At 36.4% G+C, this 14,395-nt stretch overlaps 2 protein-coding genes across 2 annotated transcripts; one reads left to right on the top strand and one right to left on the bottom strand.

Annotated features, from left to right (window-relative positions):
* The first annotated feature begins 1,241 nt into the window (after positions 1 to 1,241).
* LOC146482216 (5'-AMP-activated protein kinase subunit beta-2-like) lies at positions 1,242 to 10,962 on the top strand. Its single transcript, XM_085107546.1, has 7 exons — positions 1,242 to 1,375; positions 2,051 to 2,228; positions 3,942 to 4,119; positions 4,688 to 4,781; positions 5,509 to 5,632; positions 8,085 to 8,308; positions 9,795 to 10,962. Exons 2-7 carry the CDS (start codon positions 2,111 to 2,113, stop codon positions 9,873 to 9,875), a joined length of 819 nt encoding a protein of 272 aa, XP_084963672.1. The 5' UTR covers positions 1,242 to 1,375; positions 2,051 to 2,110; the 3' UTR covers positions 9,876 to 10,962.
* Positions 9,915 to 14,392, bottom strand: LOC146482215 (coiled-coil domain-containing protein 28B-like). The gene has a single exon (XM_085107550.1). The coding sequence runs from the start codon at positions 14,257 to 14,259 to the stop codon at positions 13,867 to 13,869; it is 393 nt and encodes a 130-aa protein (XP_084963676.1). The 5' UTR covers positions 14,260 to 14,392; the 3' UTR covers positions 9,915 to 13,866.
* Positions 14,393 to 14,395: the final 3 nt, after the last annotated feature.

Raw genomic sequence — 14,395 nt, 5'->3', positions numbered from 1 at the left:
CGTTTTAGTTTCGCATTACCATGTTATAGGAGTTTTGTATTTTATTTATTTACTTTTTTATTTATTCATCCATTTATTCATTATTTATTTGTTATTATTATTTATTTTAGTACTGTTATTGTAATGATCTAACGCAAATAGCATTTTTATTGTAATATCTATAATCTATTGTAATATCTATTATTGTAATATCTATTGTAAATATTAGTTTTTCTTGGATTGTAAAGCGCCTTTGATCATTCTAATGTTAAAGGGCGCTATATAAGTTAATAAATTATTATTAATTATTATTATTAAATTTACCACGACCGGGAAATCTTATGGAGTGTGTAAAATATGCTGACGGGGGAGACTTGGAGGTGTAGGCCGTAGGGTATAAGTAATTTGCCGCAAAAAAGTTTCAACAGTACAGTATATCTGAATCAAAGTTTGGACCCCCCCTCCCCCCCCTCCCCCATCCAAAATTCTTCGTAACTTAGGCTTTCCTTGAATGTTTTTAACCGGACATTCCTTCTTTTTGACATTATTCTTTGTAAAGTGCCATACCACGAACGCACGTTGGATACGGACATGAGAAAACAGCCAACGAGGCGCTTCCCATATCCTATATCCAATCGTGAGTGGAATAATTGTTTGTTTATTTATTTATTACAATTTAATGGCACAAATATAAATGAAATAAGAAAAAATATGAGAAATGGTTCACTTACCATGACCAGGAGGACCAGCAGCCCATGAGTTCATTGGCTCCTCCCATGACCGCTAGGCCAATCAAATCCCTGGAATGATCCAGTTTTTTTTAATTTTTATTTATTTATTTATTTATTTTATTTTGTCATTACTATTGTCTTTTTAATTTGGTATAATTTAAGGTCTATGTAAAAACGGTCGGTGTCATGCGGGTATAAGGGTAGTAATAATAGTGTCGGTTTAGTAACGAAAGGCGAAGATAAACGGTACAGACAAGAATCAGAACTCAAACAACAATCAGAAAATGTATTCAATATGGCGACCGCATTACAAAAAGGTCCTTGCCATGTGACTTGCGCGCGCATACATTGTTAACAAAGATCGCATGACAGATAAGGCAACAATAACAAACAAAACAAAATAAGATTAAAGTTCAAGACAAGTCAAGTCTATTCAACAGTCGGTTCGGTCGCGATCGGTTATCCTCCGAGCGACGGCCCAAGCCTGATTGACCTTTGAAGTGTACCACCATGCTTCGCGGACTTAGACTTTTGAGCCCGTGGTCATGCGGATTCGTTTACAAAATTGTCGCGCAGGGCCTGGGAGAATCGATCCCATCATCGCCTGCGAGCAAATTTTGTATTTTCATGGTGTTTTCAAACGGCCAGAGGTGACTTTACTACAGGTAAGATTTTTGACGCTCTGAAACATTATTTCTTTAAATTATCTGCAAAGTATTGAAAGTACACTTAAGTTCTACCTTATTGTTAAAGGTTTTTGGGGTGGTTTATACCGGAAAACCTTCAAGATCGCGACAGCTTATAGATTTTAAACGTTGGCTGCAATGCAAGTTGCTTTGAGTAAATTTTTCTTGCACAATGATTATATCATCAATTATAAAGTGAAGGTTTTTTAATCATGCTAGTGATAATATTATTATACAAGAAATTATACAACAACGAAGCCACACCAATCTCTAATTTTAAAATTCTTCTGAAACAACATTAATTTTTAGTACTAGATTTTGTGGTTTGTTTTAATTGTTAATAATTATTATGACTTTTTTTGCTGTTTATAATCACATGTACTGTTTTACTATTATAATTTACTTTTTAATACTTTTATTACACCCATTTTGAAATCACTGGTGATCCTTGCAATTCAACAGTGCAGTGCCATTGCCAAAAAAAAATGTGTGATTTCAAAATGGGTGTAATATTTAAAGTGGTACAAGTAATTGAACTTTGTGTCGTGCAATTTTGGTCTTATTGATACCAGCCTATTTGAGAAAGGGCCAGCCTGCCTATTAGTAAAGAAAGATGAATTGACTTGAGTTGACGTAGCAACCCTTATTTTTCAGCCTAGTGTAAAGTGAAATAAATAGTCTGTGAAGCTCTAGAACAACAGTAACAAAACAAGAATGGGAAACACTGGACTAGGAAAACATAAAGATGTTCACAGCTCAGATTCAACTTTAGAATTTGAAACTGGCAAGAAAATGTTCCCAAGTGATCAGGAAGCCAAGATGGTTTTGTCAGGTATGTACATGTAAGATTCCATTGTCAATGTGTACATATTATCAGTTGAGTCCAAAACTTGTTTAAGGTTTGAGAGTTTTAGACTCATAATGAATTGGCCGTGATTTAAAAGTTTGTTCAAATGACTATGACATTTAAGTAAACTTTATTAAACCTTAAAAATAAAATTAGATTCATTGATTGCAAGCCACAAACTCCCAGATGGTGACTGGTTGCACATGAGGAACCAAGGAAGTCTCCCTTAACAGTTTTTTGTTGTTGTTGTTTTTTTTTTATTTGACAGTTTGAATTGTTTGTGAGTAAAGGGTTCACGAGCAGTTCACGAGCAAGTTTTTGGTAACATGTTCAAAACATTGAGCAGTAGGTTTTGAGCTTGTAAGCAGGAGACTTGTTATTAAATTCTTGGTTAACTTGGAAATTTCGGAAATTTTCCATGTCAAATGGAAAAACCTTTCTCCAGGTATTATAAACTTGCCATCTCATTGGTAGATAAAAAAAAATCAAGATGGAAAATTGAAATTTTGTGCAAACGGATGTTAACTTCCCTGGTTGGAGTGAAAAAAGTAGTTGTCAGTTTGTTCCAAAAATTTCTGTTTGAAAATTTTCACTAAAATAAAATGGAAGCACCCCTGGCCAGCAACTGTCAGAACCCGAGCAACAGCGTTGGGAAGTAATTATTATTGCTCTCACCACTCTGCAAATTCTTTGCCCCACACAATATTATTATTAATAACAATTAAGGATAAAGATTAGGGAAGAAAACACAACATTTTGATGTCACCATGAAATCATTTTCAAGTAGCAAAATAAAAAATTGAAAACTAAATTTATATACCATGTGAGGTGATAACCTAACAATAAATAACATATATAAGTATCTTCCAAGACCTGTAAGTATGTCCAAATAAATAGTCTTGCGCAACACGCAATCTGACTCCATCCATGCAAAACTATTTGTCAAGACATACTTACCTTGCACACGCACTTGAATGTTATTTATTGGTACATTGTAAGTTTTTTTATCACCTCACACAGTATAACTAGTTTTTAAGTAATAATCAAAGATTAGAGAGTGTGTTCAACCATCTTGATCCCAGACTCTCTCTCCTTTGCCAAGTTGGTGATGATGTCATCCGCCCCTGCAAAATCTGCAGGGGATGTCAGATACACATCCCATTTGATCCAGTCATTGTCCCTTGTACAATCTTGACTCCAAACACAATAAGGAGTGCGTTCTTTCTACGTTGAACGCAATAAAGTTAGTTTTGAACTTTTTATTTTGTCACTTGAAAATGATATCATGGCAACATCGAAACGCTGTGTTTTCTTCACTTATTTTAATCTTTAATTGTGTACATATCTAAACCAAATCTAATTACAATCATAATCATCATAATCTTCACATTCAAAAGTGAAAACATAATTTAAAAGGAATATTGAGAATGATGTATTATTTAGTAAGTGACACGCATAGATTACTCGGAAAAAAAAATCCGAGTCAGTGACCTTCCGATTACTAGTTTGGATGCTCTACCACTGAGCTATAGGAGACTCGTGGGAGCTAAGGCCATTAAACTAGGTTCATGGGACAAATATCCTGCATACTGCTATAGGATTTGAATGTCACAATAGAATTAATATGATGGAATATTTCTTTTTCCTTTAGTATTGTTACTGAAGTCGTATTATTTTATTTTACTTTATTTTATTTAGCAAGGGAGCCAGACGTTGGCAGTCAAAGTGATTATGAATATGAAGATGACTTTATGGAACCTGAGCCACCACAGAAAAGAACAGTTCCGTCAGTGTTTATCTGGGAAAATGGCGGCAGAGAGGTTTTACTTTCAGGGAGTTTTAATGACTGGAAAACAAGAATACCTATGAATCTAAGGTTAGTTAATTTATTTAATTACCCAGTAGCATACTTTAGTTAGTTTTTATTGACTGAAATTTCTTTGTTTAAGGGCAAACATGGTACAGTCACAGAAAACTGTCTATTGTATTTCAGACTAATGCTCTCCATGTTTAATGTCTACCTACTGTACGTTAATTTAAGTACTCGAATTTTGACTGTATAAAACATTTCCAGTTTGTTGGTAAGAAGTTTGGATAATCCAAACTGCTGTAAGGCTAAATCAAGTGGATTAACCTTCCATCTGGGTTGCTAACCAATTACAGAGCATAAAGTAAAGTAAAACCATTTGAAACAAAATTAATGTGAATTTCTTTAGACACTCAATTTAAAAACTGCTCTATCAATAGTTAAATTAGTAAAGTGATTGATGCATTGCTTTAATTTGCAAATATTTTATTATGATAATATTATAATTATGATAGCTCAATCTACAATTAATTTTTGTAACATGGCTGACAATGTCACCTGTATCATAAATAATTTATTTATTGAATAATGTACATGTAGTTGCATGACTGAAATAACTTTTTGTGACTTTTCTTAGTCAAGGAGAGTTCTCAGCAATAATTGAACTGCCAGAGGGAGAGCATGAATACAAATTTTGTGTTGATGGTCGCTGGATTCACGACCCAAATGCTGTAAGTACATAAAATATAAAATTAATTCAGATAAAAGTAATGAACATTGATTTCATGGTTCTGGACCTGTCCATGACTTTCAAAATGTTACATGTACATCTGTAACTCCGGTCTTTTTCTTAAAGAAGACAAACTAGTACTTTGTTTGTGTTGTGGGTTAAAATTAAATTTGTTTTCAGTAATGAGCTATAATTTTAAAACTTCTCAAACCTGAGCTTATTATTAATTTTTCGCTCTTGAAATATATAAATATGGGATGAAGGATTCGAAGAACATTATATGCATAATAACTACAGTGTATGCATGTAGCTAACTATATTATGTGATTGTGTTGAAAAATTTGCAGTTGGAACCATGTTACTTAATAGTTTCTTACATATAAAACCAGGTCTGTACTAGTCCTTGTGTACATGTATATCAAGTTACATATTTGGACTTCCATTGGAAAGAACTGTTAGTTAATTACAATGGTATCATTTCACTTATCAACATACTTAGGATAAACCCTTAATTTCATCGAGTTAATCCACTTCTAATAAGCCCTCTTCCCCACCCCCTTCCCGCTTCCAGGGATAAGAATGTCATTACACCCCCACCCACTAGTTAATCCTCCCTCCTCAACCTGATTCCAAGGTGAAGTTTGAGACTTCATATCACATCCCTGACTCTTAAAATAATTACTTATAAATAGTTGAAGTACGAAGTACGATATCCTCCTCCCTTGCAGCCAACCACAAATGACAATTTTGGTGGCAGAAACAATGTGATTAATGTGAAGAAGACTGATTTTGAAGTGTTCCAAGCTCTTGAGTCTGACGCTAGTGCCAGTATTGGTTCTGCTGGATCAATCAGTGAGTAAATAAATCGTGGCTTTGCCTATTTATGGCTACATGTACTTCATACTGTAGTTTATTCTTTCCAATACTGCAAAATTCTCAATAATATTATTACACCCCTTCGAAATTAAGCCCCCCAATCCTCAGCTGCAAACACCCCTTGACAAAATACAGTGTAAGTCCTTCTTCCTAATATTTGCCTGTATACTGTCAAGGATTGCTGTTTTTGGCTGTACAGTTAGTGTTTTGTGGCATTTCAAGCTCTTTTCGGCCAAGTTTGAATTGCTGAATTCTCTGTGTCAGCTATTGACACTACAGCACTGCTTAAGTGTATACAAACTTGTTCACTATCTGCAAAAACAGAACTTCAAGCAGATTGGGCTATTTACTCTTGCCTAGCTGCAGACAAGACATTATCAGTACATTTTTTTTGTTGTTGTTTATAAAATTATTGACAAGAAATTTTTAAGGTTCTTAGCAAATGAATGTGATTTACCAGGAGTACTTGTAATTTGATGGACAATTTAAAAAGACTTTTCCTAAAGCTGCTGTTACACGTTGAAACTTTGAGCTGAAACTTGTGTGCAACGGCGCTGCAAAACAAGTTTCAGCAGGCGTTGCGCCGTGTAACATGGTCAGTTTTGTGAAACTTCCGTTGCGAGACAAGTTTCACGAAAAGTAGAACGGCTTTCTACTTCTGCAACGGTCGCAGTGGTGAAAAAACAAGAGTTTCACCGTGTAACACCACTCCGTGAAACTGGTCTTGTTTGCTGTTGCCCAAAGTTTCAGCTAAAAGTTTCAACGTGTAAAGGTGGCTTAAGAAACTGTGCTGCTGCATTGGCAGGGAGTGGAAACAAAATAATGTTTGGTTTTAGCAACACAGTTGATAAGGTCTGGCCACTGTACAGATTTGAGTGCTGATGTTACGTGCATTAAACCTTTGTACAGACTTGACTGTTGCCTTCTGCTTAAACACGGAGCGATCCTATAAAAGGGAAGGACACGCCCCCTTTGAAGCGCTTTGTTGGCTTCCTAACGGATCAGTATAATGGTGGATCACGTCGGTAACGGTCGAGGAAAAAAGAGAGAAGAACTATCGTTTGTAAAATCGAAGAGGGAATCGATTTATCAATAAAAATAAGCTAAACGCTAACTATAAATCTTGTAAAACACCAGAAATTAGCGACATTAACGATAATAACAGAATAATCAAGTTTCGTTGCCTCAATCGAAAGATTATACGAAACTTTCCTCGAAATTCGAAATCCTTCTACCAAATACACAGTACAAAGATCGAAACCATTATAAACTGAAGCCTGCGACGAACTGGACATTTGTATCCCTCCATCTGAACATGCCGATAACCAAAACGAGTCTGTGTTGTTCGCCAAAAAACTGGTGGGATTTTCAAAATTTGGAAGTTTTCCGCTAAACGACTGCTCGAGTCGTCATGTTGGGTTCAAGTTCATTACCGCTTGTGTATCTATCGATCACGTACGTGAAAACTAACTATACTAATCCGCTGGAAGTGGCAGTCATAAATTCTAAACTTCTATGCACAAATTTAAGAATAAAAACATCTAAACACATTTCGTACGTGATCATGCATATTTGCATAATTTGCTAATTCGAAAAATCACCAAAGATATAAACAAAACACGACCTGATGTTGCCCTCATGTATTTTATGGATGAAATGATAATGGCAATGGCTCTCACATCAGTATTAAAACTAGCCAGTACTAAATATATTCTAAGTTTATACAGTAAGCAATAGAGAGGCCGACTTCAAAAAGATTATCAGCTCCGTCGTCTTGCGTGCGATCGCTCGCCGCTTGAGACACTTCACTTTTCTCCTCCGTTGCCCGCTCCGTTGTTTCTTCTAGGCTTTGCTTCCGCGACTTTGTGTCTTTACTTAGCTCTCGATCCCCCACTAAACGACCCAAAGGATCGAAGCAATTCCATCTCGGAAGTCGGTTTTAGAAGAACAACCTATTTCGAGACAGAGTTTGTTTACGAACTTTATCCTAATCATTTCGGAAATATCTCGAAAGGATAAGATTTTACCAGCCGATAAATGAATTTCCGATCTCAAAATAGACGGATAACTTAACTTTCTAAATTCTTCTCCTGTAGCCATATTTGTTGGATTGATTTTGAACAAAATAATTCGAACTAAAACAGTTTTTCCACCGACTCGTCATGTCCTTTCGAATCGAAGTTGCGGGAACTTGAACGTGCTAAAATAAGACCTTTGGTAATCAACCAATCCGATACGCGCGTTTGGGATTTTTGATTGACAGTCTGAACCGTTCAGCCTGGTCTTATAGGATCCCTCCGTGTTTAACTTTGACCACTAACACATAACACATTATTATTATTATTATTATTATTATTATTATTATTATTATTATTATTATTATTATTATTATTATTAATTATTATTATTGTTATTGTTGTTGTTTTAGAGTCAATGTCAGGATCTCCTCCTGGTTCATATGGCCAGCTTATTCCATCACACCTCAATCCTGTTATAGTGCATGACGGAATGCACTCCAGTGTGCCGCCAGTTCTTCCGCCACATTTACTGCATGTTATACTCAATAAAGAAGTTGTGGATCATAATGACCCGTCCCTCCTTCCAGAGCCTGATCATGTGTCTCTTAATCATCTTTATGCACTCTCCATCAAGGTATGTAACTCTACCAGGGAAGCAAATGAATTTTTTTTCTCAGAGCACAAATGGGCAGTTTTCTGTAAATCGTGCAATCTGTTTCAAGCCTGCTGCGTAACAGCAGTCCTATAGCTTGGGGTGCCCAAGAAAATGCTCTGAGCACCTAACGTGTTTGCCGCAGCACCTAACACTTCACAAGTTAGGCTCCTAACTTCTTAGCTTTTGGCCTTGTGGGTTCCTTGAAATCTTCTTAGGCAACAGCCTTGTGTTTGATTCTGGCAGGGGGCCTTGTTTTCTTGTGGAAAAAACAGAAAAATGTTATTCACCAGGGTAGGTTGGTCCAAAAATATTGGGAAAGACTGTGCCCTCTGTCTTGAGTATGGTCCTCACAGCCTGCAGCCACAGGACATACTTAAGACCTCAGGCACAGTTTTCCCAATACAGAACTCCTGCCTTGATTGTTTGATATTGAAACTATTGACAGTTGCAACCAATTTAATATAGTTTGTTGAATTTTCTAAATCAAGATATTGGTGTGTTTGCCATTGTAAATTCAAAGTAAAATAAGTTTTTGTCTTCTTCTAATATTTTATTGAGAAAACTATTGCAATAGTTGTCAAGAGTTGAAATTGTGATTGATGCACTGCTAATATTGTAACTCTTGCTGTTGCGATAAATTGATAGTTTGATGTATTGTCACACTTCTAATGAACATTTTTACAGTATTAGATGACAACATGTACAGTGTATCCCCACTCTTTTATGTCCACCAGCATTTTCAACTTTTCATGAGACACATTTTAGCTATCAACATGAAAATACATCAAGTATTAAATCAGCAACACAAAATGTTGGTTGGACAGGTATATTCAAGCACATTTTTACAGTGCAACGCACCTTACCGTGGCCCCCCAACAAACTTTTTTTACAAGTTAGCCATAAAATACAAAACAACATGTTTTCAATAATTCGTTGTTGCGTCACTTGCCTGTTGGACTTTACAAGGAGGCATGACTGTTGATCAAATTCGCGTATCCTGATTGGCTAACTTGTAAAAAAGGTTTGCTGGGTGGCCACGGTAAGGCGCGTCGCACTGTTATTAGTCCTAAATTTAAATTAATTATTTAAAAGTTGGTTGTAAGTTGTACAATGTCGAACAGCTACATGCATATTCATCTCTGTTCCTCTTTCTGTGGGTATTGACAGCACATTATTTTAATAATCATAAGTACGTAAATAATTATGATCATCTGGGTCAGTGTAGCCCTGAGAAGGACTGCTTGGAGTGACATTGACTGACCTGTACAACCTGAGCAGAAGTCATCATCAGAGCAAGACTGATGATCACTTCCTCCCAGGTTGTCAAAACATCAGTCAATGTCACTCCAAACAGTCCTTCTCAGGACTTCACTAACCCAGATGATCATAATTATTTACATGACTCTTGGGTTCAAACCATTTACACATTTAATGAAATTTTTTTATTCATTTTGTTCTTTTGCAGGATGGTGTAATGACGTTAAGTGGAACACAACGTTTTAAGGAGAAGTTTGTCTCAACCTTACTGTACAAACCAATCAAATAATCCAGATGTCTATTTCTTTGTATGAGGGTTTTTTTTACAACTAGGGAGGCATTTCCAATGTTTATTTAAGAATTTAAGCTTGAAAAAGGTTATGAAAGTACAAGTCCTGTTACAGTACATGCTGTGGGATTATAGTGTTGTGGGATGAGCACAACATGCCGCAGTGTTTAAAAATGTTGCTTCAAGGCAAACAAGGCAAACAAGATTGGAGCTGATCTGTCTCACCTCAGTAGAGGAAAGGGGTGATGTCCACATCGACTTTACCAACAATATATACACAATGTATGCTTGCTTTGTCTCATGCCTGTGACACAATGAAAATTGCAGTATGTAGATGTAAACATCACCAGTTCATTGTGCAAGCTTTCAAAGAAGCATTTGTTACCTCTGTCAAAACGTTTATATAAAAGATTATGTATATAGTGGTAAAGCATCCAAACTAGTAATCAGAGGCTCAAAGGTTCAAGTCCTCTTGGGAGAACGTGGATTTTATTTTTCCGAGTTTCCCTTTGTCAGTTACTGGAAAATTACATCAAGATGATAATTGTTGGATTATTTTTTTATAAAATAAGGGCAAGTGTGGGTAATGAACAACGCACAAATAAGATGTTTGTATCAATGCCTTTTAAAGAATTTAAAAAGATTGTTTAGATACCTAGGGTATTAATGTTTTCAAGTTGCATGTGAACATAACATAATTAAAGCAGTACGGATTACTAGTAAGTAACTTGTGGAAATATAAGTTCATGGTCTCGCAGGTTAGTTAGATTAGACCAATGAAGGTTTTGGAATAATATTATAAACAGTAGACTCGACCTCTGAACAGCTTATTATTTTAGACACCAAAACCAAACAGTTTAATGAGGTGTTCCTGGCTGGAATGTAATGTTGTTTTAGAATTGAAGAAGTTGTTGCCCTATAGTTAAGAATTCCTTTAAAACCTCAGCCTGTTGTATAAACTTAAACAATATTTAAAAATTATTTTTAGTTAGTTAAATGATTTCCTAAATTTAGCTGCTGTAACTGATGCTGTACATTGTCTCTTGTTTTAATAGATCGTAAAATTAAATTATCAATTTCAAAGAAATCTGACCAGTTTGTCATCATTAGTAACATCATATAGGTCCAGAAAAAATTTCATACCTCCCCCACAGAAGGGATTTTCTCTGAGATCCCCCCCCCCCTCCCCAACTGAAAACTCCAATTATTTACATGTAGCTTCATACTTTCCTTTCAATTTTTTGGCCTTCAAGAACTGCCACCCCCTGGAATTTTTGGTGTTGTTCTTTCCTCTCGAAGGCTATTCTGTTGTATTTAGCTGGTTTTATCAACAATCTTGTCTGAAGTGAATATTATTCATGGTTTAGTATAACAGTCATTTTAGGGAATGGAGAAAAATGAAATTATTATAAACATCTTATGAAATAAAAATTAATTTCTTAGTACTTCCATAACAGGAATGCAATGTCATTTTTACTACAGTAAAGGTCTACATTCATTATAATTCTCATTTAAGTCCAGGCCCCAGTTGTTCAAAGAAAGATAACTTTATCCACTGGATAAGTCGCTATCCAGAGTAGCAAATGTACTCCAACCAACCAATGCTTCTGGCAAGTTTTCCACCCAATCCCATTCTTAAATTTGACATATGCTTCTACTCTATTCACAAATTATAAGACTATCGGGAAAATCTTGCACACATTTTATCTGCCGGATAGCAAACTCTCCAGTGGATAAAATTATGCTCCCTTTGAACAACTGGGGCCAGTATGACTATTGCTGACCCACTTATGTTCCAATCTCACGCACTGGAAAGCAAACAGAACTGTATGTGCATAGCTACATACAGATTGAATTGCCATTTTTCTAGCCAGTGAATACAGCCACCTCTCATCGTTCCCTGTGACTATGGCATTCATGAGGGAGAGGCAGTAAAAACATTAGTACAGTGGAACCCCGTTAATAGGACCACCTTTGGGCCGCGAGAATGCGGTTGTAATAACGGGGTGGTCGGATTAACGAGGTTGCAAGACTAAGGAAATGACTGGACTTTCAATTCATTTGGGGCACAAAAAAGTGGTCGTAAGGCGGCGTTCCGCTGTATTGACAAATAATGTCATTAGCAATTGGTAACTGCGGTAAAGATGAGTGGCTTGTCACATTTGTAAATGGCTAAAAGACTAAAGACTCATTTAAGGGAGTGACTGGTCCCTTGTGGAGCTAATTTCACCGGAGTTTAGGAATAGCCCTGGGTGGTACTAACCTGACAGTGTACAATTTTAACAGGAAGAGCTCAGTCCATGGCCACGCCAAATGGGTCTTGGTGAAATTAGTGTGAACTAAGCAGCAAATCATCATCAGATCTATACGCTGCAAAATTGCTGGCTGTCAGCATGCAAATGTCTGTAAAATTTCCTATTTTTGTGCCAACTATAGAACTTAAGGGTTTGCTGCAAGAAGGGCAGAAATCACTTTTTTGGCCAAAAACTCGAGAAATACTCCAAGTTTGCCCAGTTTTACCATGCACTGCAGCTTTTGGGCATTCAGTGGGTATCCCTATTATAATTTTCTTTTTGTGTAAAAAAAATGTTTACTCTCAGCCTCAAGGCTGAATTTCAAAGGATTACATGAGAGGAGCCAGTTACCTTCACTGTGGTCACTATCAAGAATAGTCTACTGCTGGCTACTAACAACAGCCCCTCAAATGACTTGTACAATGAAGATTCTTAATGAACTTACTGCACCCTTCAATGACACAAAGACTCTGAACTTCAAGATTCAACCAACCATTAAGTTTTTCACTGCCATCAATCACTGCAATGGACTTCTAAGAAAACAAAAGCGTTCAACTCAATGGCTTTAAAAGGTCATATTCGTGTGCTGTGATTGGCAGATTTTGATCTACTTTGTTGGTTTCTGTGTTTTTGAAGTCAGCCAGTCGTTGCCGTAATAATAATTATTATGATTGATAGCAGTGAAACACACAAATCGTTAGTTGGGGTTGAAGTTCAGAGTCCACATGTTATGGAAAGGTGCAGTAAAATTTGCATACGTAGCTCATGCTAAAAGTTTGTCCCAAATTGGTTGTGAAAAATAATTAGAACTCATTCATGCTGAATCAGGCTTCAATTTTAACATTTTTTATCACACAACAACAGTGCTGTTATTCCTATCTTTGAAAATGGAATCAAATATGAAAAATATCTCTAACTATGATGTACAATTATACCTACGTCTTACAAATCATGATGACCTCTTGTCGGTGGTGGTAAGATGATGCTTAGACCCGGTTAATATGCCGTACTTCCACGCCAAATCAAATTCAGTGAATTAGGTTCATGTGAAGTACGGTGTCTGAATCAATTCAGAATGGCTGATCTAATTCAGATCGGCTCAGCCAGGAATAACAACTGTGGACTGGCTTTGATTCAGACACCATACTTCACATGAGCTGAATCAAGTGCAGAAATCATTACAAATTTGCAATTTTCTTCAGTCATAGTATGCTTCTGTGAATTAAGTTTGGCTGAATTAAGTTCGGTGTCTGAATCAGTTCCGTCAGGATTACTTAATTTGGGTCGGTCTAAATTAGAATTCAATTCGGCTCATGTGAAGTACGGCATCTGAACCAGGCCTAAGTGAGAAATTGTAAAGTGGTTGGCGTTAAGAAGTGTAGAGCTCTACAGTACAGGTAACCAGGTTTTCTGCAGTTTACATTTTTAAAATGCTTGATGCAAATTCTTTTATATTATAGCCCTGATAATTATAGATTAGTATATGGGTCTATGAGTTTCCACATAGTGTTGAAAAACTGAGAGGGTACGGTGAAGCCACGATATGTTTCTCTATTTAATTCGGTACATAGCTGCTGCTGAAAAATAATATTGTTTACATGCGTACTTTGTCTTTGGGAATATTATTATTACACCCTGTAGACCACTCTGTAAATCCCCGACGTTTTCTCTCAGTAGCCGTTTTATTCTTTAATCTATTACGTTGAACTTTCTTGATGCAAGCTTTGAACGGTAGAGCTAAGAGTCTCCAAATTCTTCATTAATTTTTCCAGGTTTCCTCCGCTTTTGGTTTCTTCTTCCTCGCCAAATCCTTCCGTCATGTCATCAAGTTCAAAATGTAATTGCGCTAAACGCTCCTGAAGCTCACGTACCTTATCCATCTTCTCAATAGTACAGTCCTTTCCAAATGCATATAGTTTTCCGTGGTTGAAATCGTGCATGAGTTCAAGTAATCCTTTTTCCATTTGCTTCACGTCTGTTCTATCGGTCAAGAAAGAATGTTCCTGAATCTGTGGTTTGGCTTTCACCTGCGATCTCTCGCTCTCTTTAACTTCTCTTGATTTACTTTTACTGCTGCTTGGACCTTCCATGGTTGAAGCCGTTAATTTTCTACGTATTATCTATAGGCGGAGGCAAGAGTGGCTTTGTTGCTTTCTTGTGAACTCAACTCACTTCTTATATGTACGCGCAGGACGCCATCTTGGAAATACCCATAAGGCTATTCAT

Source organism: Pavona decussata, unplaced genomic scaffold (genome assembly GCF_977016875.1).
Source record: "Pavona decussata unplaced genomic scaffold, jaPavDecu1.1 SCAFFOLD_47, whole genome shotgun sequence".
In the NCBI taxonomy this organism is placed as follows: Eukaryota; Metazoa; Cnidaria; class Anthozoa; order Scleractinia; family Agariciidae; genus Pavona; species Pavona decussata.
Note: the sequence above shows the minus strand (reverse complement) of the source record. Positions and strands in the feature narration are given on the sequence as shown.

What these genes read in the sequence shown, in the direction of transcription:
- LOC146482216 (XM_085107546.1), top strand. Translation starts at nt 2,111, where the DNA reads ATGGGAAACACTGGACTAGGAAAACATAAAGATGTTCACAGCTCAGAT. An exon ending in AGAATACCTATGAATCTAAG is followed by an intron (nt 4,120 to 4,687) that starts GTTAGTTAATTT and finishes GACTTTTCTTAG; the next exon opens with TCAAGGAGAGTTCTCAGCAA. An exon ending in GGATTCACGACCCAAATGCT is followed by an intron (nt 4,782 to 5,508) that starts GTAAGTACATAA and finishes CCTCCCTTGCAG; the next exon opens with CCAACCACAAATGACAATTT.
- LOC146482215 (XM_085107550.1), bottom strand. Translation starts at nt 14,259, where the DNA reads ATGGAAGGTCCAAGCAGCAGTAAAAGTAAATCAAGAGAAGTTAAAGAG.